At 45.3% G+C, this 13,255-nt stretch overlaps 1 protein-coding gene and 1 long non-coding RNA gene across 12 annotated transcripts in view; one reads left to right on the top strand and one right to left on the bottom strand.

The window, feature by feature from the left end:
- The window catches only part of mtus1b (microtubule associated tumor suppressor 1b), a 42,608-nt gene that overhangs the window by 25,633 nt on the left and 3,720 nt on the right, over positions 1-13,255 (bottom strand). For 9 of the 11 annotated variants that reach the window (XR_013450599.1, XR_013450597.1, XR_013450600.1 and 6 more), the window contains exon 2: positions 10,034-10,186. The exons of 1 other annotated variant lie outside the window; for it this stretch is intronic. Coding sequence is in view for 5 of the 10 variants with exons in the window: in XM_078080191.1 (XP_077936317.1) it covers positions 10,034-10,186 (153 nt within the window). In the remaining 5 variants the exon portion in view is untranslated. Of the gene's footprint in view, positions 1-6,982; positions 7,114-7,241; positions 7,373-7,549; positions 8,040-10,033; positions 10,187-13,255 lie in introns of those variants that run through there. One more of the 11 variants, XM_078080196.1, reaches the window with a different exon arrangement.
- Positions 4,622-8,855, top strand: LOC144383217 (uncharacterized). The gene is made up of 2 exons (XR_013450601.1): positions 4,622-4,716; positions 7,576-8,855. It is a non-coding gene; the product is annotated as an uncharacterized LOC144383217 (long non-coding RNA).

Genomic DNA, 13,255 nt, shown 5'->3' on the forward strand with positions numbered 1-13,255 from the left:
TGGCGTCCATGGTAAGAAGACTCAAGTGGTACTCCGTACTATGGGCCAGGAGAAGCCTGGGTCCTGCTACGTGCTCTCAGATCTAGAAGTGTGCGGTCTGACAGAGAACAAGTACATAAGCCTGCCAGATGTCTATACCCACACAGACCTACCTGTAACGAAGGACAATGTTCCTGTTGAAAAGGACTTGGAAAGATGGCCGCATCTGCAGAAGGAAGTGCAGTTACCACAGATCGACGCAGATGTTGAGATGCTAATCGGAACGAACGCTCACTCTGCGATGGACCTGTGGAAGATAATCCACAGCAAAGACAACGGGCCTTACGCGGTGAAGACGACCCTTAGTTGGGTAGTTAATGGTCCTCTCAAGAAAGGTGACGATTACCACAAGTGTATGGCTTGCCATACAGTCAACTTCAGTCAACAGAATCTGAGTCAGCGGCGTGGATAGCATGCTACTGCAACAATACAATAACGACTTTCCGGAACAAGCCTGTGAAGAAAAGTCAGAAATGTCGCAAGAAGACGTCCAGTTCATGAAGTCTGTGCCGGAGACAATCAAGAAAGTCAATGGGCACTACAGTATTAGGATGCCTCTCAGAAACAAAAATGTGGTGATGCCAAGTAACAAATGTGTTGCCGAGCAACGAGCATCAAACCTGAAAAGGAAACTCGCCAAAAACTCCAGCTTCCATGACAACTACAAGACCTTCATGTCGGACCTGCTGAACAAAGGCTACGCAGTGGGAGTTCCTGAAGACGGGCGCAACCGCAACGACGGCAGAGTATGGTTGGAGTATGGCCGTATGGAGTATGGAGTATTCCCCATCACGGCGTGGCCCATCCACAAAAGGGAAAGCTGCGGGTTGTTTTCGATTGTGCCGCTTCGTTTCAAGGGAAGTCACTGAACGATGAACTGTTGCAGGGTCCGGACCTAACTAATAGTCTGGTTGGAGTCCTGACGAGGTTTCGACACAAACACATTGCACTCATCTCTGACATTGAAGTGATGTACCATCAAGTAAAAGTCCCCGACGAGGACTCCGATCTTCTACGATTCCTTTGGTGGCCACAGGGGGATCTGAGCCAGCCTCTGCATGAGTACAAGATGGTGGTCCACCTGTTCGGGGCCAAGTCAAGCCCGAGCTGTGCCAACTACGCTTTAAGACTGACAGCAGAGGATGGGAAAGGCAGCTCATCACCTGAAGCAGTAACTACAGTCCTAGAGCACTTCTACGTCGATGACTGCCTGGTTTCAATGTCCGACAAAAAGAACGCTACAACCTTGACCAAAGACCTCATTGCACTTAGTGAAAGTGGAGGATTTCGCTTGACTAAGTGGTCAAGCAACAGTCGCTGTCATCACTTCCCGAACAAGAGAGAGCAAAGGAGATCAAGAATCTAGACCTGGACAAAGATGAACTACCCATGGAAAGGGCCCTTTGAGTGGACTGGTGCATAGAATCAGATTCCTTCAAGTTCCGGATCCACGTGAAGAACATGCCCATAACAAGACGGGGTATCCACTCAGTCGTAAGCTCAATAAACGACCCCCTTGGACTCCTGTCGCCGTTTGTTCTTCTCGCGAAGACCCTTGTCCAGAGTCTCTGTCGAATGAAGCTTACCTGGGACGAAGACATTCCAGAAGACGTGGTTCGCTTGGCTGTCTAACTTGAGCCAGTTCGCCAGCTTTTCTGTCAGGAGGTGCGTCAGGCCTGAGGGATTCAGGCCACTAACCGGCACAGCACAACTGTACAATTTTTCCGACGCTAGCGAGAAGGGCTACGACGTCGTCACTTACCTCCGCATCAAGAACAGCCATGGTCGAGTCCATTGCTCATTTCTTCTCGGAAAATCCAGAGTGATGCCGCTTAAACTAGTTACAGTCCCACGCCTTGAGCTGAAAATGGATAAACTCATGAAGCGAGAGCTTCGGATGGACCTCAAAGAGTCCGTGCTATGGACAGATAGCACCACCGTTCTTCGATACATCAGGATCAGGAATCAGGAAACACTCAGCGGGGTTACATGGATTCGAATAACTGGCTTAGTCGGACTGAAATCGAATTATCCGTTTCATGTAAACGCCTTTGTCCGACTGTGCGGTCCGACTACGATCCGACTGACACCCCTGGATAACTCGATCGGATCCAGTTGATAGTTTGACTATTGCGGCATGTAACAGTGAATTGGATAAGGAACTGGACTTTGCGTCTTTGCGCATGCTTGAGATCCCGACGGCGTCTTCTCTCCGTTATCAAATCAGCCAATAGCGCCATTCGCATTCGCTGTACTCCTATTAACATCATGCAAAAATAGTAGAGGGATGTGGCTTCACCTTGCTCTCCGTTCGCCATCTTTCTCGTAATGTTGATGTTGTTGTTGTTGGTTATTGTTGGTAGTGGTGAAGAGGTCAAGCGGAAATGGCTGTATCACAACTAGTTGTAATGAAAACAGCGCCACCTATCGTATCGCATATGAGATGCTTTCGGCCAATGATTCGATTTATTCACCGCCATGTAGCATTTGCCCCGAAAGATAGCATAGTCCGACTAAGCAAACATTTGAATTATAATCATGTAAACACACTGATTTATTGCCAAAATATGTCAAACATAGAAGGAATTTGTCTTGGCGGTTGGTGCGTGACAGTAGACAGTGTAACAATAGACAACAAGACAGCAGTGCACAAGTAATAAAATAAAGTAAAATGAAATGCTAATGCAATGGGTTAGTAGAATAAGGCTATGGGTTAGTATAAAACAAGAGAATAAAGTCAGAGTTAAAAATTTAAAATATTAAAAAAACTTTAAAAATATTAAGCATAAAGGGCACTAGCGAACAAGTAACAAAGTGACGAGTGACGACAAAGTGAGAAATTACAGTTAAAGTGACATGTGCAGTATGAAGGGGAGTGACCGGTGGAATGTCAGAGTCAGACAGCTCTGTTGATGAGCCCGACTGCCGACGGGAAGAAACGGTTCGTGTGGTGGGAGGTGTTAGTCCTGATGGACCTCAGCCTCCTGCCAGATGGAAGGGGCACAAACAGTTTTTGTCCGGGGTGAGAGGGGTCGGCCACGATCTTTTTAGCTCGCTTCAGAAGCGAACAAGTCCTGCAGGGACGGCAGATTGCAGCCGATCACCCTCTCTGCAGAGCGGATGACACGCTGCTCCTCGACACCAGACGGTGATGGAGGAGCAGAGGATGGACTCGATGATGGCCGTGTAGAAGTGAACCATCATCGTCTTTGGCAGGTTGAATTTCTTCAGCTGCCTCAGGAAAAACAACCTCTGCTGAGCCTTCTTTGTGATGGAGCTGATGTTCAGAGACGGGATGATGGTGTTGAAGGCAGAGCTGAAGTCCACAAACAGGATCCTGGCGTAGGTTCCTGGGGAGTCCAGATGCTGGAGGATGTAGTGGAGGGCCATCTTGACAGTTCAGGTGGGTCAGGACTAGCCGTTCAAAAGACTTCATGACTACAGAGGTCAGGGCGACAGGCCTGTAGTCATTGAGTCCTGTGATCCTGGGCTTCTTGGGAACAGGGATGATGGTGGAGGCCTTGAAGCAGGCTGGCACGTGGCATGTCTCCAGGGGGGTGTTGAAGATGTCAGTGAACACCGGAGACAGCTGGTCAGCACAATGCTTCAGGGTGTGAGGGGAGACGGAGTCCGGACCGGCTGCCTTACAGGGATTTTGTCTTTGAGACCCCGTGCAGACGGACTCGTCTCGTTTGCCTGAACCTGGGTTCATTTTTCACACCTACCCACTTTTTAAATCACGTGCACATGAACCCAGTGAATCCGATTGACTCTGCTGTAGTACATCCCCCACGCCTGTTGGTGGCGCTTTAAGGTGCTACAGACCACTGAAGAAGAAGACAGGAGCATGCGTATAAGCGCACTGTATAAAAAAACAAAACAAACAAAAAACAAACAAAAACTCCACAGAAGAAGAAGAAGAAGAAGACGACGACTGGGTTGGATTGCATGCAATCATGTGATGCAATCACGTGAGGCTATCCGATTAGGTATGCGGATAGCGTGCAGACGAACACCACAGCAATCGGATTTCGAGTTTACTCACTTTGGACCCCCGATTCGAGGGAGTGCGGATACAGAGTGCGGATACAGTGCGTTCGTCTGCACGATAGGGCTATCCGGAGACGGGGTTCACCGGGTTCAGACAAGTCCGTCTTGTAGGATATTAGAAACAAATATACGACCCGTTTCATAAAATTAATACCAATGCAGTTATGATTGTATTTGATGTAATGTAATCAACTGGAATGCATGCATGTAATACTTGCACAACAACTGATATTGACTAAGGATCATTCGAAATCCGAGTTACATTGAACTCACCAGAAGACCACTCCCAGAGGTGTGGATGTAAGGATGATAAAAATGATGTATTATTGTTGCATTGAATGGGTTAATATAAGGTAAAATATACTTAAAATGTTCATAAAAAGGTAAAAGTTAAAAGGCACTAATGGTCTGTAGATCAGTGATTCATTGTTCGGTGGTTTAAGTTTCACTTTAAGTTTATCAATCAGATTGATTGCTAATGCCTCATTCAGGGACGATCTGTGAGCGATTGCTAATGCCTCGTTTTGCCTATGAACGGAGCGTGTGGCGTACGGTCGTTCATTACAACTATGGCCGACGCTGAGCTGCATCGTGTCCGTGTCGTATGTCATATTTCCTCTTTTACAGGTAAGAACGAGTGTTGTATTAGGGTTGATCAATGTATATATGTGTTTCAATACTGTAAGAAACATGCGGGAGTAGATGTTAATGATGGTAATCATCTAGCAGTCTAAACGTGAAGAAGTGTTCATCTAGTGTAGCGTGCATGCTAGCTGTGTAGCACGTGGCGTAGCCCGTGGGCTGGGCTCAAAGCGGGACGTAATAGAACACCGCAAGTGCCGGTTTCTCTGTGTGTATTTGTTTTATATTATAAGGATAAGGTAAAAGTGTTAGTATCGTCTAAGCTAAAGAGAGAGTGTTTAATGTGAAAAAGAAAGAGTCTTGTACTTTTTTTTCAAGGTTATTTTCCCATGTTGTTTTACGATGTTGCAAACATATTTGATCTTTTGGTAACTCACTTTAAGGCTGGTTCAGGTCATTTGAGTAATATGGAGCCATAACTGATCGAATTGTATTTGTCTTAATTGTATAATCTCTTAAAAAGACATTACCGCAAAGGGAAAATAACATGTTTAAGTGCGATACTGAGTGTATAAATGTGTTATTATGCTTTTCATGTTCAATACAACTATGGCCGACACTGAGCTGCATCGTGTCCGTGTCGTATGTCATATTTCCTCTTTTACAGGGGCGTAACATGGACACTAACTTTCACACCTTTAAACATTGTTATAAATACCTGTAGGAACCATTGTTCTCGAGTTCGCTGGTGGAGGCAACAGACGGGCACTAGGGATGGTCAAAAGGACTGACCTGGGGCCTGTTGGTGGCTGAGACCAGCGGCTCCTCAGCTGAGATGTTCTTTTTACCACAACACCATCTCCTTTATTAAATACATTTGATTTTAACCTTTTGATCAGCGATGACCTCTGGCCGTCCGGCGTTTCTTCATTTTTGAACACAACAGTCTGCACGGGTTCTTAAAGAGCCGGTTAACGTCTCTCTCCAGAATAGAGAGGGTCGTTGCTGGTGGGGGAGGGGAAGGTGATATAGATGAAGAGGCGTGAGCACCTGATGGGCTGGGGGACTGCAGCAAGTTGGTGGAGCTGTGGGGGTTGGGATCAGGACATTGTCTTTCGAATCTGCAGTAGAAACGACAGCGACGGCGCTCGTTTTAAAACCTTTGTGTGCAAACAGAGTGTCGATAATCAGAGAGAACACAAGGCCAGCACAGTGGAAGTATGTCAACACGGCTTCTAACCCAGTTGATCACGCTTCAAGAGGAATGAAGGCAGAGCACTTTCTGAAGTGTCGGAGCTGGATTGAAGGTCCTGACTTCCTAGCCAAGAGTGAGTCTCACTGGCCAGTCTTATTAGAGTTCTCAAGAGAGATTTGAAGTGAAGACGACGCTGAGGTGAAGCGTACGACCAGCGTGAACGTCATCAAGACCATCAACTCAAGCACAGACCCTCTCTTCAAGCTGACTCATCACTACTCCGACTGGCACAGTCTGAAGAAGGCGGTCGCCTGGATGTTGAGGCTGAAGGAGCTGCTTCAAAGTCTGTGTAGAACAAGGAAGACGTTTGAGTCTCAAGCTCAGTCTTCAGAAAGTCAAGATGTGAAAATCAAAACAGTTGAGAATCACATGCAGAAATGGAGATCTACCCTGAAAGGAACTCATTTGACTGTCAGGGACGTCAGAAGAGCAGAAACTGCCATCATTCACTTTAGCCAATGTCAAACCTTCCATGAAGAGCTTTGCACACTGCTGAGAGGTGAAACGGTCAAGAGAAGCAGCTCTATTGTGAAGCTGGATCCTTTCCTCCAAGATGGGGGTTCTCCGGGTTGGTGGAAGGTTGCACCAGGCAGCTTTGCCAGAACACACTAAGCATCCAGCCATCCTGGCCAAGGATCATCACGTCACGACCCTGATCATCAGTGCTGCTCACAAAGAAATTGGCCATGGAGGGAGAAACCACACCCTTGCTCGGCTGAGACAAAGGGTCTGGATCTGCAAAGGCAACACAGCTGTGAGAAGCATGCTCTCAAAGTGTGTGAAATTTAGGAAGAAGATGGCGAACCTACCACCCGATCGTCTACTGCCCGACCATCCACCATTTACCAACGTCGCTGTAGACTATTTTGGCCCCTTTGAGGCAAAGCGTGGACGCGTGCAAGTCAAGCGTTATGGAGTCTTGTTCACTTGTCTTACAGTCAGAGCAGTCCACTTAGAAATTGCTCTCTCGACACCAACTCGTGCATAAACGCAATGAGACATTCCATAGCCAGAAGAGGGCAAGTGGAGGTCATGAGATCCGATAATGGAACAAACCTGGTAGCTACAGAACACGAGATCCGCCAGGCGATGAAAGAATGGAACAAGTCCCAGATCTCAGAGGCCCAACTGCAGAGAGGAGTCACCTGGATTTTCAACCCACCTGCCGGGTCGCACCACGGTGGCATCTGGGAGCACAGATAAGAACAGTCCGGAAGATACTTACATACCGTCTGAAGCTTCAGTCACTCGACGACGAATGTCTGCAAACGGTGATGTGTGAAGTAGAAGCGGTGATCAACAGCAGACCCCTTACCAAATCATCTGATGATGTGGTGTCAGAGTTCCCCCCTCTGGACCCAGGCAAAGGCTGGTTTAGGTCTCCCTCTGGTGGATCTGGGAGAGGTTGGCCTTGCACGCACCTGTCTCAGCTCTGCAATCACGCACCTGCACCGGAGCCACAATCACCAGGGGATAAGAGGGAGAGCCTGACAACCGGCCGACGTCGGATCGTTACTCACGTCACGTATGTCGACCTCAGTCTTCGCGAGTCTCAGTGACCAGCACCCAGTCAAGCCGAGAGCCGGCTGTTGTTCTCTTTTCAGTGTAAATCCTGTTACTTACCTCTTGTCTCACCTCCTCGGTTACAGTGACACCTGTCTGTTCCTGCACGTGGGAGGACCACTGGGCACCACGCACTGTCGAGGAGATCATCACCCGGGACCCCCTCCTTCATCTGCACTCCTCACGCCCGCTCCTGCTGCACCTCCACAGTCGTGTCGATTAATAAACTGTTAAATTTACTCTCCTCCTGACGGCTGTGTCTGTTTGTTCTGCGTTTGGGTCCAGCCACGTCCCCAACCTGACATGTGGACGACCTCGAGCCACTGACGCCGAACCACCTTCTCCTTCTCAAGGTAAAACCAGCACTCCCCCCAAAATGTGAAAGAGGGAGACGTCGTACTCATTGTGGATGACAGGGCTCCAAGAGGGTCCTGGTTAATGGGAAAAGTGGAGAAGACAATTCCCGACTCCTTAGGTTTTGTCCGTCGGGTCCTCGTCAAAACGAAGACCAACACCTTGGAGAGACCCATAAACAAGTTGTGTCTCCTGCTTGAGATGGAAGAATCTCATGGACAATAAAGGACATTGTTACTTAGACTTTGTTGTTTTCGATAATTGTCTATCTTGTAAGCTTCACCTGAATGTACCTAGGCTGTTCATGTTGTATTAGACCTAGTAAAGGAGTACAGAAGGGGATTTGGATGCAGAAAATGTCTATTTAGTTAGTTAGTATGTAATTGTCATTCCCATAATGAGCAATTAGGGGCCGGAAATGTTAGTGCCATTTTCCATGTTGTAATTTAGATTTAGATTGATATTATTTTGATTCATGTTTAATGATGATTTATTATATCATAAGTATGATTACATAATTGTATCTAGTTAATGCATGTTTAGTGTACATGCTTTGCTTGATACATAGGAGCGACGTGAGGGAGCGCACTGACTTATGACGTAAGGCACCCGTGCTTTGACGAAGCTAGAAACCCTGTGTAATTGTACACTGTGCAGATCTTTCAGTAAAGCGAACGGAGCGAACACACTGTTTTCTACCATTGTTCAACACATTAAACACGCGTAGACTTGTTCTTTCCATTTTGGAGTGGTTGAATGAAGAACTGAAGAAGCAACTGCCGAACGTAATTTAAAAATAAAGATTGCCTTCACAAGTCACATTTGCAAGTCACATTATTAGTCAACAGGGTCGACAGCATTTTAATCTCAGTATAAATTCTCTGTAAAGGCCTCAGCGTGTTTTAGAGAGCATCACTTAACACAGGTTGTTAAGTGATTAAGTCAGGTATAAAGTTGTAGCTATGTATGAAGCAGCGTTAGGTAATAAAGAACAAGGACTGTCTGATGTTAATCATGTGTTTTTCTTTCAACATGTGGGCACCTACAGTTCACTTGTCTGTGTTCTGATTTATTGTGAGGATTAAGCCAATGTGGTGGTTTCAATGCAGTTAAAATACACCAAATGTACTTTAGACGCAGTTCTTATTCCTCCAACTGTAATGGCTGCCCGGTTTCAAAGTACTCAAACACAACGACCCTCTCCGCCGAGTTGAGAAAGCTCAACAATAGAAATGGCCCCCATCGGCCGTTAACCCATCCATCCTAAATTAGAAAACTAGGGGAAACACACTGTCCTTTATGCAACCTATTCTGAAAATGAAATAGAAATTTTCGTGTTTACAACCACGAAGATACTGAGTGGACCAGTTTTGACTCAAACATTTTCCCGGGGTAAAAGCGCACACACACACACACACACACACACACACACATTTGCACACTCACATACCCCTAATAAGACCAAATACATAACTATTACCATCAGAACTAGAAAATGTAAACCTGTTACAACCTAGCAATCTCTAACCAGCACTGCAATGTGTTACTGTCTGGTCTATTTTGTGTTACAAATATTCTGAACTCCACATGTCATTGTTCTTTTTGATTGGATCATCAGGGGTTTGTAGTGCCTCTGAAACAAAAAGAACTTGGGGCTAAATGAGAAAATGAGAAGATCTGAGCCCCCCCCCTCAATATAAAGGTCGTGAAAACACTGATAAATATTACTTGCTGTTGAACCTTAGTTAAATGCATAAGATTGCATAAGATTACATCTGAACCATTACCCAGCACTAAAGAAAATAATACACATAATACACAGTGGTCCACAACCCCTTGGCCTCAGATTGGTAACAGTCCATGGGCCATTTCACAACGGGGCACAGAAAAACATTTTTTTTCCATTTCACATTTTTTGGAAAAATATTACATTTTTGCGTGTGTACACAAACATACTCTACACACATTATCTGTCCTCAAACAGTGGTGATGATGACACTGTATTACAGAATGAGAGAAACTGATCTTTATTAACCTCATTACTTAGCAGCGGATTGTAAATGACGGTTTACAGTATGTGTTTATATGATGGAGACAGACTCTGCATGCATGGAGTGCTTGAGAGAGTTAAAGTATAACCAGTCATGTTGTGTTTTAGCAGGAGGAAAGAAGAGAGGCCCAACACCTCACCATTGCTTGTGGCTCCACTGATGCCTGTGTTTTCTAGTGATGAGGATATGAGGCTTGTGAGTAATCCCTTCACAGGAAGTTTGGATGCTGTGGATTGCTGATAGGCCGTTGTTTTAGAGTTGACAGCTGCGGTGGTGCGAGGTTTTGGGATACCTGGGAGTAGTGCAGAAGACAATAAAATACTATTTATTAGGGCCTGAGCCAACTGAAAGCCCTTTTGTGTTTCAAACGATTATTATTATTCTCTCACCACTTTAATCACACTTTTGAGGCTTTCCTGTATTCAAAAACTCTTCAAATTTGGCGTGCAGATCAGAAGTGCGAAACATTTACATACTTTAAGGGTATGTCTCTAGCGCCCTGTGGGAGTGCTCCCCCTGTGGAGATGCCTAGCTCTACAAAAAACTCAATCATGGTATGCAAATGCACCTAACTCAATTTTTTCCGCCATTTTGAGAAAAACATGTTTTTTCAAACTCTTGCCAGACGCTGTGTCCGATTCTCTCAAGTTTTCAGGGAATCATTATTGGCTTTGTAAGGGGTGTGGCCTAATAGTTATAGACACATAACTTGAAAAGTACTTGTCCTCAACAAATCTCTAGGATATGTTCACAATGAGTCCCTGAACATACCCCATGTTTTCCGATTATTCAAACGCTACAGGGCGCTGCAGTTAATCACAGAATGCGTGCTTGTTTTTTCAATTTCTATAAAAATTTAGATTTATAAACAAACCTTCGAGAGTTTAAACAATCAATTCAATCAATTTCAAATTTGGGCAGTCACTTGTGTGGTCAAATGAAAAAGAATGTAAATCCCAGGAACATTGCATTTTTGGCCAAAATGTAGGCATTAAAGTATTCCCATGCAGATGAAAATACAAAAGTTAAAAATTTTCTAGACATTTAAACTCATCAACCTCAAATTTGTGAAGGAATGCCTTAAGACTGATGATAGATGATAGTCCACAATATATATTGGGAGTTTTTGAAAAGTGTGCCGTGGCAACACGTCAAGTCTTTGCATTAACAATCAAGCAGATATTTCTGTGCCTTAGCAAACTCAAAAACTCTGATGAAGAGTTTTGGCTCGAAAGTGGTAAATTGCCTCCATAGCGCCCCCTACCCGTTTTCAATGAAGCAACCCCAAGTTCTGCCCTGTTTGACCTAAATGTGTTAAAATGTTTTGACATATGTATAACAGGGATACTTAAAAATAGCACCATGCTCTAAAATCAACAGGCATTTTGCTTTTTGCATAAATATTTTTTGCACTTTCTAGACACTATACTTTGACGAACTCCTCGCTGGGACTTTGTCACAGCCTCTTCAAATATTGACAGAACAATCCCAAGGCCTTGGTGATTAAAAGTTATTAAAATCTTTTTGTTCTGTGTTACGCTGTTGCCATGGCAACCCGTTCTTTGCAGTCAAAACAGAGGTGCTTTTGAAGGACTAAATATGCTGCAACATTAGCTAAACTTGGCACATACATTCCAAATGGCATTTTTGCTCGATAGTGCTCGTATCCATTTCTGCAGCCCCAGCAACTGCTTTGATCCAGGTGACCTGGAGGCGACAGCTTTTATCCAGTTGTGCAAATTTCTCCTCAGTGTCAGTAGAGTAGTTGGTCAAATGTCCCACTGTGACATGACTCAACCTCTGTCCATAAGCCAACAGTAGAGCAAATGATGAAAGCAGACCTCTTTGCAGAGTCAATGCCCCACAACTCTGCTCTCTTCAGGAAGCCACTCACGTTGTTATACAGGTTTAACTGCTGGTTTATCTTTTGTCTTGACTGGATGGAGGTTTAATAACCTTCTGAATGTGTTAGTACAGCAAAGCCAGTAGCCTGGTGGTAAGAGACATGGTCTATCAAGCCACTGACTGGGTTTTGAATTCCACCCTCCTACTACTCTTTCTTTTTTAGAACCTTCATATTAACTGGGAACATAATATTTTATGTAATTCATGTTATGTATAAACTGAGAAAAGAAGAGACATCTCGTATTAGCTGGGCAAGGAAAAGCAAAGCTACTGTTGTTTATACCGCAGACATACGTTTTAAATGAATTAAAGGTACATTCTAGTAAAGCTGAACCTTAACAAACTGTGACGATACTTGGTCTCGTCACAGTTTGTTAAGGTTCAGACCAAGTATTACGTAAGAGTTAGGCATTCATTCACCATATAGGTATAGACCAGTGGTTCCCCATAGGGGGATGCAGTGGAACTACCGAGGGGCGCAAATTCATCAACAGCCCACACACACGCAGTAAAACAAACAGAACAAAGAAGTTAGGACACTATATGGTTGCACCGCAAGTCAAGTGGGACCAATGTGACATGCATTATGTTCTAACCACGCTCTCAGAGAGAGAGAGAGAGAGAGAGAGAGAGAATTTTATTTTATTTTCAAACAAACACAAACAAAAACATGTTGCCTGATGACATTAAGGTCCAATCAACACAGAGAATGACTGTGAAGATACGATCTCCCTCCAGCTAGTCCACACCAGGCTCCTCTGCAGCATTGACGCACACCGAGGCTGCCGCTGCCGCGGCCGAACCGATAGTTCATCTGGTCACTGGCTCCTCACCTCTGCTGGTACTCCACTCAGTCCCCACTCGTTCCCGGCTCCTCTTGCCTCCCTTCACCCCCTTGACCCACCTGCTGGACCCCACCCGCCCCTTCATCCCTCCCTCCACCAGCCAGCTGGACCCCGACTGCTTTCTCATTCACTCCGTCACTTGCCTGCCCCACCTGCTGGGCCCCACCTGCCCCATTGTCCACTCCATCGCTTGCCTGTCCCACTTTCTGGGCCTCACCTTAATTTGAACACCACGTTCAGATCTATCTATATGATCCTACTGTTAGATGTAGGAAAATATGTTGTTTGCACAGAAATTAAGTACATTTTTATTGCTATTTTTTTTAAGCAGAATGAGGAAGAAAGGGGATTTAAGTGACTTTGAACGTGGATGTTTGTTGGTGCCAGACATGCTAGTCTGAGTACGTCACAAACTGCTGATCGACTGGGATTTTTACGCACAACCATCTCTAGGGTTTGCAGAGAATAGCCTCACAGCAAGAAGGTCCTGGCTTAGACTCCGCCCAGTGGCCATTCTGTGTTGAGTCTGCATGTTCTCCCCGTGTCTGCGTGGGTTCTCTATGGGCACTTCGGCTTCCTTTTTGGCTGGCGACCAATCCAGGGTGTACCCT

The sequence above is a fragment of the Gasterosteus aculeatus genome, chromosome 9, assembly GCF_964276395.1.
Source record: "Gasterosteus aculeatus chromosome 9, fGasAcu3.hap1.1, whole genome shotgun sequence".
NCBI classification, from domain to species: Eukaryota; Metazoa; Chordata; class Actinopteri; order Perciformes; family Gasterosteidae; genus Gasterosteus; species Gasterosteus aculeatus.